The 23,922-nt window shown below is 42.1% G+C and overlaps 1 protein-coding gene across 3 annotated transcripts in view; it reads right to left on the bottom strand.

Annotated features, from left to right (window-relative positions):
- Positions 1-23,922, bottom strand: part of RhoGEF64C (Rho guanine nucleotide exchange factor at 64C) — a 263,281-nt gene that overhangs the window by 26,785 nt on the left and 212,574 nt on the right. For all 3 annotated transcript variants that reach the window (XM_072300547.1, XM_019051947.2, XM_072300548.1), the window contains one exon: positions 6,653-8,717. In XM_072300547.1, coding sequence (XP_072156648.1) covers positions 6,653-8,717 — 2,065 coding nt within the window. The remainder of the gene's footprint in view (positions 1-6,652; positions 8,718-23,922) is intronic.

The following is a 23,922-nucleotide window of genomic DNA, read 5'->3' on the forward strand; positions in this document are numbered from 1 at the left end:
AATGTTCATTTCGAGGAAAGTTATTAATATTTTTCCTCTAAATTTTCAGAATTTTTGGGTGAAATTGCGAACAAAATTCTCTAAAAAATTGGGAGGGAAATATTCACAAGTTTACCAGGAAATTTTCGTTTCATCAAAGGAAATTTGGCAACGCCTGAAGGTTCATACGGCGTTTTTCCTTAGCACGGCAGTAATGAAGGTGGGTCGAGTGTCGAATCGGTGTGACCTGGAGAGCATGACTGCCAGTTTTGAGTCAGATCAACGGGGGTGGCGGGGAGGAATGGGGGGGGGGGGAGGCGAGGGCGGGTGACGGATTAAGACTCGGAGTAAATCAAATAACCTACATTCGAAGATATACGATTTGATTCCACGTCGCGCAGTGGGTCGAGTCAATTAGAGAGGACGGACATGAAATGTTTAACCAAAACTGCGAATTTTGATGTTTGAATCGTCACGTTTTACATTTTAACCGGTGCATTTGAAAGAAAATTTCACGAGGAAACCAATGCAACCGCTCTTATAACCTCAAAGTTTTGTATGAACGGAGTTATGAGCTTTAAAAGTTTCCAAATTTTGTCCGACCTTCCCAATTCACTCGATCTCTCGTGCGTCGGCCGCACATGTCTCATTTCTCTCGTCGCCGCACAGTCAATTAGAGAGGTCGGACATGAAATCATTTACTAAAACTGCAAATTTTGATGTTTATTTCGTCACACTTAAAATTTCAAGGGGTGCTTCTAGAAGCACATTGCACGAGAAAACCAATGGAACCACTTTTAAAACATCAAAAATTCGTATAAACGGAGTTATAAGCGTTGAAAGTTTCCAAATTTCGTCCGACCTCTCCTAATGACTCGATCCACCGTGCGCCGGCCCGGGCCAAACCGTTAGTCAATTAAAATGAAACTTAAAAATTGACAGCGCAGAGCGAATTTTACGAGGAGCGCGATTGCGGTGCGGTGCCCCGACCTCGTGACGCACAAATTGCAGGGTCGACTCCGTATGCATAGTGTCCCTTCGCGGAGAAAGCCGGGCCGAGAGTGAAATCAATTCTGATTGGCCACGCTGCTTTTGGTCCTCGCAAATGACGAATAGAAAAATTGAGAATCCTCATTCCATGGGCAAGGCAACCCAGCATCTTAAAAGCGAGGAACCCTATCATCAAGCAAAGACAAAATATCCTAGTCGCCTCGCGAATGCCTCCATCCTAGTCGTCTCGCGAATGCCTCCTACTTCCTTGTCACTTTCAAGAACAAGTCAGATATTCTTCAAATTATAACTATTGACTGGGGCATCATTTGGACCGTGTTTAACAGAAAGGATTCAAGCCACATCACTGGAAAAATAGCACATCGGATCCAGAGTCCAGACTCTTAAAAACATCGACAAGTAAAATTTCTCTTGATTCAATCAGAATCTAGCTTAAATCAAGAACCAAGCCTCTTAATTTAAGCGGATTTCGTTTTGATTCAAGCAAAAATCCGATTGAAGCAAGAGAATATTTTTTCTTGTCAATGTTTTCAAGAGTCTAGACTCTAGATCTAATGTGTTTTTTTTCCAATGATCAGCTGTTGCCAATTTTAAGTGGGCAATTTGATTTGTTGCATGAAAACGGTTGCGCGAATTTTTGTGCAAATTTCAGTGAATTTTCTCCATAGTGTGAAGCAAATTCCCTAACATTTTCGAAGGGATCCGCACAAACGTTCTCTCGTAAAATATTGAATTGTCCGGTTAAATTTGGTGATAGCTGACGTGGCTTGGTTCCGTTCTGTTGAACGCGGTTCATTTCGGCTGATTGTGATTATTGTAAGAGGCAATATTAGATAGGAAAGTTATCTAAGATGGGAACAAATTTGCATGAGCTCTCTGAGGTCTCGTCAAAAATTAACGAAATTGTCTGAAAAGTGGTAAATTTACGAGTCGTGGTGAGCAGCTGCCCTCGCTATCTTTTCTGGATAATACGCCAAACAAACGATTAATGTTCTGAGTGATTTGTTATTCAGAATCAAGAATCAGTTTCACAAACTATTTAAGACAACATCCATCAGTCATTAATAGACAGAGGCAAGAATTGCATTTCAGTGAAAAAAAGTTGAGTACTGCATCGAAAGGGAAATAGTTATACTGAAGAGTAATTATAGGAAGCCAGAAGCCGGCAAGAACGTTTTTTTTACGAATTATGAAACTTGAGAATTGAGGGAACAAACCTCTTAATCTTTGTTCAACGGAACCCTCTTATGGTGTATTATGAAACATGTGAGAAGATGTTTCACATTGAAACTTAGGATTATTTAGTGAAATATTCTAAGAAAAAATACCTTCGTTCCGTCTTCACCAAGTATCGACTTCATAAACTGGTTGATTCTTAAAAAAATGACAAGTTTAGATAGATTCTGTAAGCCGACAAAGATTGATCGAGTGTCTTTTTGACAAGACGCGGTGGTTTCTTGTGATAGAATATTCTTGACGGACCTTTTTTTGCCACATGTGTACCTAAGTGTAATTGAGCTGAGTGAAAGTAAACTGCAAAGGACGCGAATGAGATTGTATCAACGGAAGAAGATTGAGACATCAAATTCTTCGAAAGTCGAGAATTTAATAATTCGATGCACCGACGCTCATTTTCTGCAGTGAGATAACAGTTCATCGGCTGTGGACCTTTGCAATCTACTTGTTGCACCTTTCTTGCGATTGCTGGAGTTGATGAGCCATCGATCGGCTTTAATTTACCTTTCATTTCGATAGTTCGTAAGCGGCTGAAGAAATTTTAATTAAACATGAGCTATAGAGCAGAGCAATTTAACTTAAAGGGGAACACTTTTACTTTTATAGTAATTGCTTCATTGATATTTTGAGAATGATATTGGTCACACCTGAGGAATACGTGCCCGCCCCCTCCCCTTGTGGCAAAGTTCAATGCAACGAAACTGTATTTTTTCCACAGAAACTTCCCCCTCGTAAAAAAAATCCCATATCCACTTTAAATATTTGTAACACTTTACTAAGACGTTCGGATCTTCGTTTAATGTGAGCGAAGTCATTTTTGACCTCGATATATTTAATCGGTGATAATGAGAATGTCATTGAAAACCAGTTAGGTACATATCATCGTAGTCCTTCTTTTGCTTCGAGGCTCATTGACAGTTTAAGCGCATTTAATTACTAAAAACGATTTTCTGCAGAAATAATGTCAGTGGAATTACTGTCAAGTTCGGCTGCCGCTAAAAGGAAAAAGAATTAAGAATCAGATTTTGAATCGCTCCAGCTTAAAACGATCTCTTCATCGCACGATTTGAGCAGTAAAATGGACATTTTTGACAGCTCGCTTTAAATAGTACACCGCGTGTACTGAGAATCTTTATACAGATGAGCCACTCCGGTTTGATAGTCCTGTGACTCGATACGCCGCGCCGCGCCGCCCGCTTATGTAAGACGACGTCAATCGACTCCTCTAATTAAATAACAACTTAACGACGAAATCTAAGCAGACGTACATTCCTTTTCCTTATTACTTGAGTTATTTGATAAGGTGTGGTCACTATGTTCTTAATTTTTATTTTGAGGGCTCCGTTACACGCTGGAGGCAACGTATATAAGACTCCTGATGACTCGTAAGTGCGAAAATTAGGCACTTACAATATCACACTTTTTGAAGCTTGAGAGTAAAAAGCGCCATCTTGATGCACTGCTTGTGCGAAAGAGGAAATGTTAAAAATGTGGTGGATCGTGATTTTTAGGCAATTTCGCGCGTGCGAAAATATGCCCCTCCTGGCTGACGTCAAAGATATGTCACTGGGATTTTATTTGGCGTGGGTAACAGACAAATCCGACTTTTATGCGCGCGAAAATCGGTCGGCGCGCGTTGAGCGGAAACTGAGCAAAATGCATTATTAGGGACTCTTGACGATACGCGCATTGGCGCCTACAAACCTAAGTGGATACTTCAAGCATTGTGCAATGCGTGAAGTATCCACTTAGGTTTGTAGGCGCCAGTGAGCCTCTCGCGCTAGACTGACGAGGAAACATGCCTGGGGATTCTTCAGTAAATTCTACGTCCATGAAAAGCTTTGACAGAAAACACTCCAATACGCGGGAATCTTCTAGATGCTGAAAAGCCTCCTAGAACGTTCCCGAAAGTTCTACCGACAATTCCCAGGTAATGTTTATTTCCCGTTACCGGCATTTGAGTTCCCCGGAAACTTCGATCCCTTCCGACAGGTCGTGCAAAAAAAAAAGGGCTCCAAGACAACGTTTTGGAAAATATGGGGCCACGCAAAGGGCGCCTTCTAATCAGTTTGCATCGCAGTGTTTTGCGGATATTTTTAAGGAAATGAAATTAAATAAAATGTATAATACGGCTAAGAATATATATAAGAATAACTTTTTTTTTTTTGTAGAACTGAAGTTGTATCAATTTTGCGATTTCTTTTCTGCGAATAAACCGGCAGGTTTGATCTCTCGGGAGGAACTGTATTTTTTGATCGAGTCGGATATAATAAAAAATTCTATTCCACTTCTAGTCGTTGCTCATTGGCGCTCTCTGCGCGGCATTCCTTGAAGTTCTTCTGCAGGATATAAATCATTCACTCCGACAGCGGAACTGGGACGCGATACATAAAATTCCCCCGATGAATGAACGATAAACTTATGATTCACTTAGGCCCAATTTAATATGCAAATCAGCCGCTCATCTTTTTGATCTGGAAAATCAAGTGTAATAAGCGCGGCTGTTGCATTAGTCGACGCCGGGCAATAAAGTATTTGGCGTAACCATATCTAGCGTTCTCTCATTAAATCCACATCAACGGCAGACCGACTGTTACGTGTGTTCCCCGGGTCTTGAATCACTCAGGCGTGTGATTTCGACTGGAAGTTTCGGTTGTGAACTTGCCGTAATACTCACACACACTTCCTTGTTCCGATTAAATTAGCCAAGTTGAACAAAAAATCAACCAAGGTATTCACGTTTGTTTCAAATACGAAAGTTGTCCATCTCTTTTACGGGAGGACATTTTTTTTTTCGTACCCGCATCGATAGAAAGATGCAAAAAATGCGTTCCTCCACTGCAACGTTTGAAAATCTCTGATTACGTTTTCTTTTCTTCAAGAAAAACTATTTACCTAACTTTTTCCAGATTGAATAAAGAAAATTCACGGGAAATTTCAATAAAAACTGCTTCAAAAAATTGAACATGAGCGGGGATTTAAAACTTCGCGATCTTCGATACGCATTTTTCGACTTTAGATACAGACATAATAGCCACGTGGAACTAATTTTTTCGAGTTTGATTTTTGCCTTTGGTCTGCGCAATGAATTTTTTCCCCCATAAATACAAAACTATTGAAATGGATAGATGACCCTTGAATTAAAATTTGAGAAATCCTTTCAAAGAACCATTGGGAAAGGAATCTGGGAGAAAATTTCGTTTCATAACACTCGCAACCTGGAGTAACTGAAATTTCATAAGTTCTGTAGGGAACTGAAGTTCCGGAGAAATTATATACCAGTAGAACACTGTGCTTTCGGTTCATAAGACCAAACTTACTTTTTCAATGCAGCTTTTTCGGAATTTTTTTTCCTATTTAGGAGGGGAAGAAGAAGAAGAAAAAGAAGGATCTAGGTAAAAGCGCATCTCACTGGCCTGCCGCCATGAGTTATTGCAGGGGTCTTCTACGTAGACCAACGCGTTGCGTTTGCGACCCACATTACGCTTCGCGGTGCCTACGTTTTATGCTGATTGTGAGTGTGCGTCTGCTCCATTGTTTTCAAGCATCGGCTTATGCATATGAGGTACTTATTTTATGAAAAAAGCTCTGGTACACGCACGTATATACGGCTGAACTGCTCAAGTTGAAGCCAACACGGTTTGTATGGGCACCATAGGTATGAGTCTTGCCAATTGCATAATACGCTATTTTAGAGACCTCAAGTGTCTTCTCCTTAAAATCCTCGGAGACTATCAATTCTGTAGGGACGAGAAGAGCAGGGTGTCTACTAAGACAGGCTGGCCAAAAATCAGTACTTTTACGGTACTTTATCAGCACATTCCTAAGAAATTCAGTTTCTCTTCAATAGAAAAATTCAGTACTTTTTCATTACCTCCATTAGACGAAATTCGAAAAATTTCAAAAATTTGATTTTCTCGCTCAAATGGCGACAAAAATGATGAAAATTCCGGACCTCCTTTCGGAATTTCCGAACTTTTTCAGTACTTCCGGACCGCCCTTAAGAAGACGGTGCAGAGACAAGAGACCCTCCACTAGTATCTTGGCCATGGTGGAAGCTTTTACTTTCGGGACTGCAGAATTCTACTGTTGACTTACCTACATAGTTGATGTTCAACAACGTGTTGGCAGTTTCGTTTTTGGAAGTTTGGGAAACTTGTTTGGCTCATGACGTCACTCGAAGCTCATCATTCACCGTGTAGGTAGGTCAACAGCCAAAATTAGGGTGACGACTGTTGCTTCCTTATAATTGTTCATAGGGAATTGTTGAATCTCCGAGAGTAAAAGCTTCCACATGTCGTCGAGAGGTCAGTGGAGGCTCTCTTGTCTCCGGTGACAGTGTAACGCATACAAAAAAAGATGCGTACCCAGCGCGCTCTAAAACATATTGCACTTAAAAAGAGGAAAGGATACGATAGAAACTCACCCGTTGGAGAGATGTTGATGCCATCCGTGCTTCGGGTGGTCGAATCGACTTCGATGGCGGATCGAGCAGCGGGTGCCGAAAAGTGACCCTTAAGATCATCATCGGGCGTCCGATCGCTTTCCGTTCGCTGTCTTGTCACAGATTCTTCGGGCCTCGAACTCGTGGGCTGTTCAATCGCCGCATTAAACTTCGTCTTCTCGTCCGGCTTTTCCGGACTCCTGGGTATGACCTCGACCTTGTTCTCCCTGAACTGCACCTGCTTCTTCTTCTTGTTCAGATTCGTGGACTTGGCATCGGCCTGAGCGGCAGAGCCATCCAGAACGATCACCGTTGACTGGTAGGCCGACGGCGGTGGATTCTCGTGTCTCTCTTGTTCTTGTTCCCTCTCGTGAGAGTGGGTCGAATCTTCAGCGAGAATGCTATTGAAATTGAAGAGATTATTGAAATTGGGCGGTTTCTTCAGTATGGATTTGATTTCTAAGGAAGTAGACGATGTTAGAGTGTTGTTCTTATTGCTGAAACTGTCATGTTTCAGATCGAAATTGACACGGTTCTTCGGGACGATCAGGGTCTCCTGCTGGACTTCAGGGAGTGCGGGAGGAGGCGGAGGAGCCGTCTCCGTCGTTGGGCTCTCGTTTTCGTCACCCTGACCTTTGGTCCTCCTTGGAGGACGTACGGGAGACAGCCTATCCTTGCTCGGGTACCGATCCCTTTCAACTTCATGACTATTTTGGTACTCACTCTTCACGGACGAAGCTGCGTCCTGACTGTCTCGATGTCTTCCTCTAACGGGGGAAACCTTCCGACTATTCCTATGACCGAACGATTCCAATCCTTGGTCGTGATATCCGTTCCTGGAGGATGAGATTGCCTCTTGACTACTGGAGTACCCATTTTTAACGGGGGTCTCCTGATTGGTCGAGTACCCGTTCCTGACGGGCGACAGCCTCTCTTGGCTCGAATGGTACCCATTCTTAACGGGGTCTTGATACCCGTTGAAACAAACCGTCTCGTACGAATCGGTGGTGTGGTCCGACTCGTAGACGAACTCGTCGATCCGATCGTGGACGGGGTCGATCCGCGGCTTACTCTCGTCGAAGACGTTGATTCTTTGGCCGGCAATTTTAACGCCTAAAGGACTAGATTTCTTCGCTTCGTCGCTCGAAGGTTTGCGGTTGAGGATACTATTGATGAGTTTGTTTTTGTTCAAAGTCGAGGTGAGGGTATTGAATTTGGAAGCGGGTCTATTCCGACTCGAATCGTTGCCTTTGTCGTTTTTCAGTCTTATGAGCTCGTAGGCGTTAACACTACAATCTAAGATTGACCTGCGGCCACCTCCATTGAGGATCTGGTTCTCCTTCTCCTTCTGTTTTACGTAGTCCTCGAAGCGGTTTGAAATCTCGTCCGGGGACGGGCACCGGTTCCCTTTGATGAGCGTCTCCTCTTCCTTCCGTTTCCGGCGGCTTGGGGGACTACTGCTCTTGGCCCTGGACTTCTTGGACTTTTCGAGGGGCTTCTCGTTGGGCGGGGACTGCAAGCGACACCGGCGCATGACCGAGTAGGGGTCCTCGAAGAAGTCGACGTCGTAGCGGAAGATGGGGTTCCGACTGGGGGCTTGCTTGGGGATCCGGACGGAGTAGAACTGGTCGGCGGAGCGGGTCTTTTTGGCGGGCTCCGGCTGGAACTTGATGCGCTGGCCCTTGCACTTGGAGCACGTGGCTTTCTTGCTCCTGGTGTTGCGGCCCGAGTCCGGGCAGGTGCAGAGGTTGGCGGGCAGGAAGAAGGGGGGCGGGGGCCGGTCGTTGATGAGGAGTTTGGGCCGCGGCCGGTGCCCGGGCGTCCCCCGCTCGGCCACGGTCAAGTTGAGCCACGTCTCCGCGTACTTCATGGATTTGAAGAGAGCGCTCCCTCCGCCCACGCCGCCGCCTCCGCAGTAGTCGGCCCCCGAGAGAGGCGACAGTGCCGAGAGAGGCGGCATCGCTGATAGGTAGTTGTCCGACTGCATTATCGTCGGGGCCATCCTGTCCTCGAGCTCCTCTTTCACATGGCTCTCCTTCCCAAATTTCTGGAAAAAAGGAGAAGAAAGAATATTAGCAACGGTCAAATTACACTCCAGGATATGGCAGCAATATACACAGTTAGCACAAAATTTAGAAAATAAAATTCTCTGACATTTCCCTAATATAAAGGAATGCCGGATGGTTAAAAAGACATAAATAGAAATGTGTTGCGGGCAACATTTGTTGTTCGAAACGTCAAACCCATTCTAAAAAGTAAATAAAGATGACCTAACAATTTCTCTCTGACACTTTCGTCATTTCCCCTGACATTTTCGTCATTTTCCCTGACTTTTTAAAATTCCCTGACATTTCCCGGTTTTCTCTGACTGTGGCAAAGCTGAATATATATCGGACACACTATCTAGTATGATCGATTAGAATGATGCTGATATTTTGCTGATAACTATTTGTAGGGTCGGAGTCAGCCTCAGTGGTGTAGTGGTCAAGGCAGTTTGCTGCCAACATTGAGGTCTCGGGTTCAATCCCCGGAGGTGACTGATATTTGAGGACACTCAAATATCAGTCATCGTGACTGTGGATGACTATGCCACTCCAATACCCTGACCCTTCGAGGTTACAGGGTACGGGAGGGACATAGTCACCCAGTAAGTAATCCGTCTGCACTGTTCGACTGGGTTGTGAAAAATCGGTAATCACTCGTAGTGTGCGCGACTGCCAGCGCTACCTATCAGTGTAGATTGCAACAACACAGTCCAACTCGGTGGAGGCATGGCCGTGCTCCGAAAGTCCGTGCTCTGCAGTGTCTGCCACAGTCTTTGATAAGACCTTCCATTGGCTATCAGACGGCCGCTGAGCCTTGCGGGAATATAGATGATACTCAATGTGTCAATAGTACGAAGATATGTTAAGGAGTACGGTCCAACTTCGGGGTGCACGACGGTAGTTGCCGGTTGCCTTGGCCCCTTGAGGGCGCCTCGCCGGCCAGCCCGGCCTTACTTACTTACTTACTTACTTATTTGTAGGGTCGGTGTATAAGAGCCATTGCTGGTACTTCCAAATTAGTAGATAATTTTACAAGAGTCAAAATTCACTCGATATGATGACAAAAGATGGTGGACGAGAAATTTTGTCATCATATGATGTGTTAATGTTTAAAATTAAGTCTTTGTAATATATGGGTCAAAATGTTTGAGGCACATCCGACCTGAATTCACGTACCCTTCATTTTATACCTCTCAAGAAGATCGTGTGTTTCAGTAACGGACAAGGTAAGGGTGAGAGATGGGGAGAAAAGAGGGAAAATAAAAAAAATTGAGAGAGGAAGAGGAAAGGGAAGGAAAAAGATAAAAAGGAGTAAAAGAAAAAGAAGGAGATGATGAAGAAAAAGAGGGGTAAGATATGGCGGGAGGAGGAGAAGAAGGATAAATAAAACAGTAATTCGCCCCATAAAGGTGTACATCTTGAAATTCATAAGTATGTCAAGGTCTTATTGAAAATTTCAGGATATTGACTGAGAGTTCCGAGGGAATGAGCTCCAGGACAGTATTGTAATTTATTATTTGCTTTAATTAAAGGGTAACTTTTCAAAAACCGGACACAAGAAAGGCTTCGTCCGGTTAGTTCCTCGAATCCTCCACACAAAGACGACCCATTTAAGTGTCCATTGACAGTGATGGCGCAATTATCAGAGGGGGTTTTCGCATTTTAAGCAACTTGCACTCGAGTATTATGTGGGTCCGCTCCATCTTCCTCGACGCCCCAATTCTCCCGCGTGCGGTAGCAGCGGAATAAGGCTCACGATTGCAATTTGTCAAAGATGATTATACCCTCGTCCTGACATCGAAGAAAAATCAATTTGCGAGGACCGGATTTCAGAGAGAAAAAACTCGCCTCGAACGTTACGAAGAAAGCCTCCGTCGAATTCAGGTCGGAATACATTTTTTTTAGTACTCGTTAGTTAAATTACGAGAGGCTAATTAGGTCGGCCGGGGAAATTATACAATGGGCTCGTTGCTTAATTTCCTGCATCATCGGGGCCGATTGAGGTGTCGGCATCGACATCTTTGATTTATGGCGAATCGAATATCGGCTAAGGGATACATTAACCTGAAAAGTGATTGTCTTCGCGCTCCGCTCATGGCACGAGGAAGTGAGAGAGGTGCGCGGCCGTGCTAAGGAAGAACGCCGTATGATCCTTCATACTTTGCCATATTTCCTTCGATAAAAACAGAATATACTCGTAAATGTTTTTTCCCCCCAAAATTTTCAGTCAATTTAATACGCAATTTAATCTAAAACAGGGAGTCTAGTTTCTTCCATTTGGGAGAGTCCCAATGAAATCCTGATTTTTGGCGGAGAAACTTTAGCTTCACAAAAATAGCTCGATAAAAAAAAATTCGTTCGGACGGCCGACTTTTCTCAAATCCTGATTTTACGACCGATTTTTCCTCAAATCCTGATGAAATCGGGATTAAATCCTGATTGACCTCAAATCCATGATAGAATCGGAAAAATCGGGAGAATCCTGATGCTAGTCACCCTGTAAAATATTTGAAAACTTCGAGGAGAAATATGCTTAAATTGCGTCAAAAATACATGTTTTATCAAGGAAAATTTGGCAACTCTCGAATGTTCATACGGCGTTCTTCCTCAGCACGACAGCGCGGGAGTCGTAAAAAAGAATTAGGAGTCGGAGAGAGATAAAAAGAATTGATTCGAAGACGATAGGATTGTTGCAAGCGAGCGTCGTCGTAGCAATGCAGGGCGCCGCGCCGTTTGTATGAGTGCGCGTTTTCACCGGCGGCTGCAGCGATGCGTTTTTGCAGCCCACGATTCGAGTGCGATAAAAAGAAGACAAATTATTGTGCGTAAGGAAGACGAGCAAATCCTCGGCGTGCCCACTGTTGCCAAATTATAGCGTGAAATCTGCAATGCTTTTTCTACAGATACGACTCGCCGCTACACTGAAAACAAAAGCATCGGGCTACATGGACATACCGTTCGTTCCGGGCGTAGCACCGAGAATTTTTGGTCTCTGAGCCTGGAACGCGGATGCTATGTCTATATGGCCCGTAAGTACAGCTTCCATAGCCGGAGCTTTTTTTCAGTTTAATAAAACTATGATTAAAGTCGAAAAATGCGTACCTCCTATTGTAACGTAGCAAATCTCTGATCATATTTTATTTCTTTTAAAACAGTAACTGAACAGTTTTTCTTGAAAAGTTCATACATTGTCCTCACTTACTACCAAGAATCTAAATACATCTCTTTTAATATTGGAAAAATGAATTTGGAGTTGGGATGGAAGTCATTTATTCCCATTATGGAAATGTCATTTTCTGACCGGCGGAAATATTTCGAATCAATTCGAAAAGCTCTGATTGGGAACTGAAAATCAATGAAACTCGCGTGCTACCAGGAAAAGGTGTGACACAATTGTAATGACTTCCACGCAGTCTCAATTGCATAACCGCCAAAATGAAGGAGCACTCAACCTTGCACTTGTGTGTTATGCGAGGAGAGTTGAGGAAATAACTATGCTCAGGCAATGTGACGATTTTTTGGCTAAGCTCACGATCTGAGAAGTGAGAACACTATTATAGACGTTTTGCTGTTCATGACTTCCCGATGGAGGTGCTACGGCGGAACGAGCATCCAGTAACTTGCGTTCCCTTCTCTTTAATTTTTTCATACTTTACGACGTTTCATTTCTCATTTTCAATGAGCACTGACATGTCCATTTTATTTTTATTTTCAAAGTTATAATAATAGGGAACGGCGTCTCATCTTTAAAATTACATGAGAGGCTAAAAGAGGACCTAATCCAATGGTAAGTACATATCTATGTCTAATGTGCAAAACCAATTATCTCCAATTATTCTGGCGTTTGCGACGTAACAGATTTCCTGTCATACTTTATTTTTTCTTTGGAAAATAAGACAACGTAATTTTGTGAGAGCTTCCTAGATTTTTCTTCCCTATTAGCAGAATATTCCGTGTTTTTAAGCAATTAAGTTAGCCTGTTTCCCCTCGACTAAAGAAACTAAGAGCTGAAATTTTGAAACGCCGCGATGAAGGTACGTGGAATCACATTTTGATCATCGATACACTCAGTTTTCACTAAATCGGCAACACCGAAATAGCTTCGGTTGCGGGTAAAAAACTAACGAAAGAAACTTGCAGAATTGCACACGTTTCAAAATTAGCAACGCAAAGGTGTTAGGCGACGATTATGGAGGAGAGATGAAGTAGCTATCATTGTCGGGACTTAGCGTCGTCTACGGACCGCACTGTCGGGACTCCCTATCATTGTCGGGACCTCACTCGGGTCCCGACAGTGTTTTCAGGCAAAATCCATGAGTAAAATGTCGAAATACAGGGAAATTACGTATGACGTTGAAGAGTAGCTTCCTCCCATCTCTGAAATTATGTTTACTTAGATCCTAACTTAAACAACTCTCATCAAATTCACAATTTTAAGGGAGTCCCGATAATGATGGTAGCAAGACGATTTTCTCTCCAACTGAAATTGTAATCATTGTCGGAACTTAAAAACGTACTGATTCGAGCGCCATCTACGTAACTAATCAGAACTACTTACAGTGTTGACAAACGTAAAACAAGTTTTGATTATTATAATCAACCATTTGCCCCACGCGTTCCTTTCGCGGCTCGCGCCGCGCTATTCTTTTGTCTGTCCGGTCGAGCTGCGGCTTCCTTTGTTTCTTCTACACAATATCCCTGATGCTATGGGCCTTTACCTAAATTTATCATGAATGGATTCTCATGCGCGGATCTTTTAAAAATGTCTTTGACGGAGTTCACTGCCCTACAACCTAAGACCTTGGATTCCTTTAACAGCGACTCATGCTGTAGCATCGGCACCGCGTAGCAGCGTTTTCGAGCAAGTGGGGGTGTGCGATCGTCTATAACTCAAAGGGTGCAAAACCCACAATTTTTCAAAGAACCCGAAAAATTTCAAAAATAAAATTCCGTTAAAATGAACACTGCTGCATGTCTACGAACGCAGAATTTTGTTCTGGATTCGGTGCTTTAAGTGATAAAGCTGTTATTTTCATTTACTCCGGAAAAACTAACGCTTTCCTGGACAATATTAAGACTGTAAAACTGGACAGTATACTAAGTAATTCATGTGATATGCCTATGAATGCCTCATTTTATTCCATTCATTTCAGGGGGTCTAGACAGTAAAGTGTACGTATCGGCCGTTAATTGAGAAGTCGATCAATTTTTGGAAAAGAGGGAGGGGATTGCCCCGCGATTCCTGTGTAACATCAATACCACCAATTTCACTGTAATTGCAAGATTTTTATAAACAATCTTTGGCATACGTTTTTTCAGTACCTAAGTGTCGAGACTGTAAATTCTAGGTTCAGTGGCGTCATTGACGACGTTGCCATTTTCACCAACTCGGTAAACATACAGTAAACATACTCATTCCCGGGACCCTTCGCTTTTCCTTAATTATCCTTTACTTTTTGCTGTTATGTAAATAGGCAATTTTACGAAATAGCTAAAAAAAAAGGTAAACGCTTAAATCTGATAACGTCGATCCGAGTTATACGATTAGCTAGCTATCCATAGAGTGGTATGATGCCTGTTTTCACATTTCTTTGCTGATTTCTCAACCTGATTTTTACCCCAAGTTTTACCCGTGACATTGGCCTTCTGACGTAAGGGCGTATCTCAATTTCCACTTAACCCTCTTTTACATGTAAACCCATGCTTTTTGGGACTCATTCGTGAATCGAGATACGCCCTCACGCCAAAGGAGCAACGATGAGTTTCAAACTAGAAAGTATTATGTACCTACATTTTGTGCGTAATTCTTGTAAAATCTGATCGAAATCTTTAACGTGATTTGGTGTATGTATATTTTCTTCCATTCAATGAGATTATTTCCTTCTCAGGAGCTTCTCCAAGACTTATGCTTCATTCACAACTGAATCCTTTCCCTAAAATGCTGAACTGTATACCCATAGTGTGATCACGATACTCTTATTTAATTTACGATTTTATATGATCATTATTTATACAGTTATTACTTTGATGTGCTGCACGTTTCTTTTTGAGTGCACCGAATGGTTTGCATGTCAATGAAAGCTCAGTCAAAATCCCAATTTTAATTCGATTTTTTCTTCTTCCCGTTATCGATTTTAACTATTTCGCCTTCATCCAGCATTCTTGCTAACGATCATGATTCTGAACTTACATAAATAAATTTGTTTTTTAAGATTAGTACAATAAAAATATTTGCAAGAATTAAAGAAAGAAAACTCGATTGAGTTTTCGCCTCCATTAATCAATATGTTTGCCTAAATATGAGGCAATGCCAATTAGCCATGTGTCTCCTACTTTCCACCTTAAACATACTAAGGTTCTTGGAAGAAAACTCTATATGAGGCAGTGGACGGCACGACGACGCGACGCGACGTGGCGTTCCTCCTCCCTGATATGATCACAATAAATCACGTCGGAGGAATCGCAACTGAATGCAAGTCATTGAGGATAGGCGTTCAATGGCGTAAGTACAGTGCCAATGCCTTTGACTGGCCCCAGTCAGGTGACCTAAAATATTTGCGGATGGAACCAAGGAACTGGCTGTTCCTCAGGTAGTAAAAAGAAAAGGAAATCTTGAATAGGCGAGGGGCCGAGGGGTCGCTCGCTGCGCTGCACCGAGCGCCGCGCCGCCGCGACGTCTTTTGGTCCGGGCTGGTGTTATGCGCTTCGGGCTCACAATCCCTGATCATAGGAACCTAAGAAAGGGAATCATGACACGATTTCGCACGGCTCTCCTGAGAGTCCAGAAAAAATCCATGGTTTTTGAACCATGTTATCAGAGTTCCATGAAGTCATTTTTTGCCCAAAGAGAATGGACTCCTGATCTTCTCTGATATAGCTTGGTTTTTTACCCACGAGGCCATAATTCTCAATTTTTATTAGGTATAGCTTGATTCCATCATTTACACAGAAAATTCAGTTTTTAGCTCTTTTCAAACGTAAGGCGGGAAAAATCATAAGTGCAGCCATCTCGCGGGCTAGATTCACACTTCCCGGGGATTTACAGTCTTCTGAATACCGAGCTGAAATGTGCTTTTTGCCCATACTGCTCTCTGGAATCCCAAGATTTTCTCCAGAAACCTCTTTTAGTAAGAAAGTCCTGTGAATAAAACCCCCCCCTCCCCCCACCCATGAAGACGCCGAAGATCATGATACGACTCTTGGTCCTTAGTCCCAGAACCAGGCATCTCCTGCGATTCCAATTTACAGAAAAAATCATGTTCTGAACGTCAACGGCGTACAGAAACTTTGCAAGCATGTGTTACCATTTTACCTCATTTCAATTCCTAGACACAAATTTTAAAAAAAAACATCTGGAAGTTCTTTAAAAACTCAAACGCAGCGTTGTTATTTACACCCTCTCCAGAAAAACGAACCCTTTTTCAGAAAATCCTGTGTTAGTATTTTGGACATCCAACAAAACTATTCCTCGTGATATGTCTATTAGTGCATGAATATTTGACGGAAGATGAAGCAAATAGAGGATAAACTTGCCAGCCGAATCAATATCGGTATTTTGCGATCGAAGGGTGTAAAAAAAACCCTACCCTCGGGGGCGAGCGCATTTCGTGGGAAAGGTCGATGTGGCTTCACAGAGATTTTCTGGTATTGAGCAGCTACATGCGATCAAATTTTTCTTGAGGATAGGGATAGCCCCCCCCCCCCCCCCCCCGGCCCCAGCTAGACATGTGACCGTCATGCCATGCTCTTGACAAGGGAAACTCGGGGAAAATAGATTTTGAGAAAATCAGCCCCTTCTTCTAGATATTGTATGCCGCTGAAGTTCATCAGCGCCATTTTTTAATATAGTCCACGTGGGATGAGTTCCAGTCAGAGACCACAACGCTCATATTCAAGTTGCCTCGGCCTTACGAATGAAGAGGAGACTGCACCGGGAATTACCTCGGTATTGAAATCTGGACGGGGATCGGAACGCGTAGCCCGCTGTCAACCCCGGGGAAAGGCGGGAAAGGATGTGAAACGCATGCGATTAAAATCAAGTCCTCGGATCGGTCTCTTTTTCGATGGAAGTGAAATCTTGAGTTAACTATCCACGGCTGGAGCATTTGCTCAAAATTAGTGATTTAGAGTACGTCCGTGAACCTACCTCCCCCCACCTCCCCCAAAAATAAAATTCCCACCATCAAGAAATTACTCACCTTTTGCTCAGGTGGAAAAACAACTTTTTAGCAATTGCTCACCCCCTCCCCAAATTCAATTCAAAATTCCCCATAGACCCCCGAAAAAGCCAGCCTCCGACATTGCCCGATCGACTTCAAACCGGTGTCCAAAACTTGCCCTTGAATTGATCAGAATTGCTCGCCAAAAATTGGGAATTGCTCACCTAGCATTTCCTCTCAAAATAAGAGTGCCAAATTCCGTCTGGAAAAATGCTAATGTTTGCCAAACGGCGAAATGCCGCATACAATTTTCATGAGTTTTTATTGATGGAATGAAATGTGGAGTAAATTCCACTGCAGCGCCACTTTCATTCAATAAATTTGAGTCGTAAGAATATGGAGTTTGATTTGCTCATATTGCTCGATGTGGAACCTAGAAGATTCTAGACCCCGTCACTTTTTTATGTTAGGGCTGGATTTCGAAGTTTTTTGTCCCTAGACGCAGTCCAATTTGCGGATCTCTCTCTGGGAAGAGGGATGCGTTGGTTTTTACTCTCAGGCGAGGATGGTTAAAATGCCACCATTAGTAAGTAAAATGCGAATTATGAACCGAGATAAACGCAGTTTGAGAAATTTTTTGGCGGATGTTTAACGGGAACGTATGGGATGAGAGGGGTAGTGGAGGATTTTTTGACGTGTGCTCTTTGGTGGTGAGGACCTCTTGGCGCAATTCCAGTGTGCTTATATGATAAATCAGGCCCTGACTAAAAATCATCCCGGTTATGTCGGAGAAATCTAAGTTCTAGAGGACGGAGTGAAATGTTCTATGAATTATCCTCTAACATTTGAATAAAGTTTGATATTATTTCGAAGAAGGCCAGAGATATATGAAATATCTCAAAAAATGATTTTTAGTATTTTTCAGGAAACTAGTAAGAACTGAAGAAATTCAAGTTAGCGCCTAAGCGCGCCCCTAGAACTCGTATATCTTTCGCTCCGCAGTCGCAGGAACCTTCCGAAGCGCAGCGTGGCCACATCTCTCTCCGGTTCGTTTCCTGCCCATTGAAACTGACGGTAAGATTCACGCGCGACGGCAACGCAAGAAAAATCCGGACGGGAGATCCGGCGCTCCTTGCGCGGGATTTTTAAAAGTCGCAGGTAGCCGGAACCCTTCGAAGCGCAGTGTCGCCACATCTCTCTCCGCTTCGTCCACTGCCTATTGAAACTGACGGTAAGATTCACGCGCTGCGGCAACGCAAGAAAAATCCGGACGGGAGATCCGGCGCTCTTTGCGTGGAATCTTTAAGCAGAGATATTGATCCTGATCATTTATCAGGAGCCTTTTTGAGGAGCGCCGTTGCGTTCAACGGGTTCCAATTCTAAATCAGAATGTTAACTTATTCGGAAAGTCAAATGAATAGATACTTGACTTCCATCTCAAAAACAATTACAATTTTCCCACTTGTCTGGGTCAAAACATATCATAAATTTGACAGGACTATATTTTAAGAAATGTTCATAAATGTGTAAATTGTATATGATTTAAAAATCCCCGAAATCTAATTGAGATTCACCTCACTCTAATGCGCATTCTACACTCCTCCACATTTTAATTACACAATTAAAAATTTTCCCTCACATTTTTCGTTAGGTTTTGATGCTTCATTTGAAAACAGTACCCACACAAATGCTTTCTAAAAATCGCGTAACCGCCCTGATTGAATCCCAAGACATGAACATTTTTTAGAAGAGTCAGTCAAACTGTAGGGTTAAAATCAGTCGCTAGCTTTAACGCTTTACACTCTGATCTTATTATTTTGCCTGCCGCTGTCAAAAGTTCACTTTTCAAATCGTCTTCGTTTCCTGAATTCTTTTCTTTATAAAAATCACTTAAAATGTCTTCAGTCTTTTGTTTCAAAAATATTACATTTTCTATGCCCTGAGAAACAGTAAGAACGAGTTCATTATTGAAATGACCGATAAGTTTTCTTTTTAATTATGCTTTGTTGAATACGGCTCCAATTTATGCTTACGTGCAAAATTTCTCCATTTCATTCTGAAGTTGCAGGAGAGTGCAAAAATCATGCTCATCACACAGTTTTTCGCAGATTTTAACAACCTCCAAAAATGTCTCATTCTTCTTTGGATCTGCAGTTCGACCTGCCGATGATTGGAACCGTTTGACCTTTTTATTACCTACTTGATGATGTAAAATAATTTTATCGCTTTGCTTTTTTGTCGGATTATCATGCGAGAAGTTTGAAAATTTACCGTTTAATTTAAAACTTATAGATGTAGGTGCGATTTTTCCTTTTAAAAAGTTACTGTATCAGATTCGATGATACACATGCATCTGCCGCAAAATGATCGCTTATAGACGACGATCGACTTACAATTTCCGTAACCCATTTATCGTTCCGTTCATTAAAAACATTTTGTTGTGAAGAATCGCGTATGTGTGTAAAAAATGCCTTAGACATGCGTGATTTTTCAATAATGTTAATGTAATTAGGGACTCGTTTCAAAAGCCGCATGCATCTTCCGAAATAGTCGATGGAAATATCGAGGACTATCATTTGGCTTCATTCGACCTTTTTCCATTTCCACATGCAACAAATTTCCGCAGAAAATCCCTCATTTTCAATCAATATCTGTTATTTTTTTTTACTTTTTTGGCAAGATATTTCTTCCCAAATGCGTGAAAAATCAGTGACAGCGGCACCCAAGAAGTCAGCACTGAGGTAAGAGGCACTAACTTGATAGGAATCACTTAGGTCAGTGATCATTCACTGAGGTAAGTGACACTTGAGATCATGAGACGGATTTACGTAAGTGTTCGGTTTTTGTGTTTTTGCCTCCATCGCCTTCTAATGCAAGGTCACTCCTTACGGTACACCACACTACAAAAAACCAACGTGCCGCTCCTTTTTGTCTCTGACCTCCATTGTGAGGGTCCAGGGTTTTTGCATTGTCCACCTTCGAACTGTGAAGAGCCTCTCGCTTCTACTTGCTATACAAACAATAAAGACTTCACGCTAACTCTCGGAAACTCGCGATACCTAGAGCCGTTACTTGTCTGGGTACCTTGGAGTTCATCAATTTATACTCGCTAAGCCATTTTCACTGTGTTTGAGACTATTTCATTAGATGTGCTGCGTAAATGTCGGCTGGAATTTCTTTGAGGGGTTGATATTAGCGGCATCTATTTCTGCCTTGATTATCCCTTGTCAGAAGCGTCGCATAAAAGTTGATTTGCTACATAATATTGAGATTCTTGATTTTGGTGTAATATTTACCCCATCAAGTGGCGCAACTGAATCTTCGCATAACGACATATCATCTCGGGCTCACCACAATCAATTTGACTTTTGATTTCCCCCATCTCGCGGAGATATATCAGATTTGAGTGGGGATAATTGAACGTATTCGAGCTAAAAGAAAGTACGTGCAAATTATAAACGACAGAGGGAACTAAGTACCACGAAAACTCTCTGCATATTATGTAGGGTTGCCATAATTTCTTCATGCTCAAATTCTCTGACCTTCCCTAACTTTTGCCTGGCCATTTTTGCCATTCTCTGACTCCAAAATTTTCGGGTTCCGACTTTCCCTGACATTATTCGAATAAAACTTCCACTTTTATTTTTTTTCTTTAAATTAAAATCACTTCTGCTAAAGCCTAAACAAATTTAATTTCTTGAATTTTTGTTTCAATCTCCTGACTTTTCCTATGGTCGCCGCAAATTCCCTGACTTTCCCCGTTCTCTGGACCGCCCGCAACCCTGAAATACCCCTTTGATTACCCTTTCGATTTAATTTATTTTCACGTATACTAGGGCCCGCACAAAGGATGATCCCTGAGCCCTGAGCCCTTCTTGCAAACACTGGCAACAGAGACACCCCGGCCCGGACCGAGTCTCGAGTTCGCGGACAATGCCGAGCCGAGCCACAATCGAACCCTAATTACTTACGCATAATTTCCAATTTCACCCTCCCGCTAGAAAAAAACCAAAATTTGTTGAAAGTTGTGTAACATTTTTTTAGCAAGTGTTTCCTTACTCTCCTTTAAAACATGAGTAAAAAGAGGCCTCGTTTATAAAAATCGGTCAAATAGCAGCAAAGTTACAGTTCGAGATACGATGTTTTAAATAAAAATTGGACTTCGCTTCAAAAAGAAAAAGGAAGGAAAAAATAAAAATTGTATATTGCAATTATATATGATTTAGCTCAGAATTTGACGAGTAATCCAACCATGTAATGAACGAAGAGATTGGGGCAAAATTACAAGAATTTGATCTTTTACGAAAGGGCTTCCTATGAAGAGTTTTGACCTGAAGATAGGGGTAGAATAGCAGCAGTTCGCATACAATAACTTTTCGCGTTCACAATACCCGGTCTCGTCGATGTGCAAGCTTGACCTCGCAGCGTTGTCATTTGCATGGTCCATACGTTCATTCGCCCGACTTTTCAGGGATCATCGTTCGTGGGCCCTACTATAGTTCCCGGTGATTTAATTTACTTCAACATACTTAGATAAGTACGTTTACCATGCATAATTACGTACAACTGACTTATCCTACGGTCGAAAATAAAATCATGCGTTCGCAGATGTACTGAGTCATATTTTGCTTCAGAGTTTTCAGCGGGTATTCCGAAAAACAGACAGTTTTCTAATTTTTATGATTCCGAACTTTTATGCTTCCAAGAGATCCTGCTGGGCCTCGGGGCTGGAGTCCTGGCAACACCCTCCACTCCCCAACCCCCTATGTGAGGGGCCCTGGGTGGCAGGTCGAGGGGATTAATTATGATAAGGTCCAGTTACACGATCAATTTGATGGCTCAATTTGATCGTGTAACTGGACCTAAAAACATATCCGCATATAATGTCTAATTGTAAGTTGGAACGGAGTGGCAACTAGTCATGTAGATTCCCTGATTATAAATTTGGATGGAGGCGCAAGTCATCGGGGATCTTATGAAGAGACGAAAGGAGCTGCAGTTTGAAGGAATGAACAATATAACCCGCCAATAACTTAACGCGCTATACTTGTTTCTTGCGTCTGTCATCTTTGTAATAAGGTCAAATCAGTCTCATAGCTGGCGATCGAATAAAAAAAGTTTTTAAATTTCGACAATGATTCAGGTGCTTCAATTGGAGAGACAATCATCTAGCTACTATCGTTATCGGGACTTCTTTAAAATTTTGAATTTGCAAAAATTGTACAAGTAAGGATGGAACTAAACCTTATTTCAGATCTAGGTAAAGTATCGTCGTTTACCTAAAGCCTAATTTTTCTGTATTTCGGCGTTTCACACATGGTTATTGCCGCAAAACATTGTCACGAACCGTGCGAGGTCCCGACAGTGCGGTCCGTAGACGATGGGAGATCCCAAACCTCCTGACAGTAATATGGGGGAGGGGGGAGGTTGGCCCAAACCTGACAAAAATTTTTAAAAAGGGTTGGGGTTCAACACTGACTGAAATATACTTGACTTGAAATCTAGGTGAGTAAATGAGGATGGGTAAAAAAAATCGCGGAAAAAAGCCTGACGTCATTCCGAGACAGCCCTAAGCACGCGGCATGGAGGACGCACTTGCAATATATGCGGATCTAGAGGATCCTTGTGGATTGTAGAGCTGCTTTTAAAGGTCAGAAAAGCTGACAGCAATGCGACGGTGACCAGCATCGACTGAAATCAATGTTTTCAAGCAAAATCCATACGTAAAGTATCGATATCCAAGGAAATTAGCTTTTCAGCTGAAGAGTATCCTCCAGTTCTATCCAAATACATGTTCAGCTAGATCCTAACTTGAACAATTTTCGTCACATTCACAATTTTTAGGAAGTTCCGATAACGACGGTAGCATCACGATTGTCTCTCCAACTGAAGTAGGAACTCTTGCCAGGACTTGAAAACTTACGTATTCAAACGCTTTCTGCGAAACTAAGTAAAACTAATTAATTCGTTGACAAATGTAAGAAATAAGTCGTGATCATTGTATAACCGGTGAGGGTAGCAACGCCGCAAATCACTGATATCATACAAGGGGCTCTATTTCCCTCAAAATCTACAAGAACGTACGAGACTTTTTTTATTTTTTGTTTTTTTTTTTATTTTTATTTTTCAAAACATTTGGACACAATCATTTGGAGAATGCGGTCTCCCCAAAAAAAATATAAGCACACGTATATTCTTTTACCGACAAAATTTTCAATTGATCTTATTTCTCTTTAAAAAATTATTTATCCGTTCCATTTTATTAACAAAAAAATTTTTTCAAGAGGGAATTATAATTTTCGATTAATTTATTTTTTTTAAAATTTATTCGAACCAGATGCACACTTCACGAATGGTTTAATTAAAAACATAAAATTACATACTGAGCGACTAAAGAAAAATAGTTGTTACAGTATTAAATCGTTGAGGAGATAAGAAAAATATGAATCTATTAATGCCTCATTAATATGTGGTATTTGAAAGATGCGCGCGTTTGAATTTGATATTCATATAAGAATGAAATCAAGGCAAATAATACTTATAAAGAAATAAGAAGCTATTTAATTCAAGAAAAGCACATCAAGGCAACGAGATTATATTTATTGCAGGGCGGCTGTGTGAACGGAACTCAGCGCGGTGGGTGGAGATGGGGCGAGGGGGGCAAACGGATTAAATACACGAAATGAAGCTGCCTGCGCTGCGTGACAACGCTGACCACAAGATGGGACGAAAATAAGTAGTTCCCGGATGAGTGGGCAATTCCGGTTTTATAAAGAGATCGGAAAATCTAAAAGGAGAAAGGACAGCGTGCGAAAAAGGCGTGACAAATTAGGGGATTCAGTTTGGACGCCTTTGCAATGGGTGACCTCGAAGCAGTGACAGGTAATCGGCTTGGCAGCGGTGTATGGAAAAGAGAGAAATTTTTGTCGTCTTGGGACCGCCAAAGTCGGGACATCGTCTTATTTCTATCAATATCGGGACGGTCCCGATAGTGTTTCATGCGAGAAAGTACAACTTTTCTGGAGAGAGTCGAAAAACGGACAACACT

The sequence above is a fragment of the Bemisia tabaci genome, chromosome 5 (genome assembly GCF_918797505.1).
Source record: "Bemisia tabaci chromosome 5, PGI_BMITA_v3".
NCBI lineage: Eukaryota > Metazoa > Arthropoda > Insecta > Hemiptera > Aleyrodidae > Bemisia > Bemisia tabaci.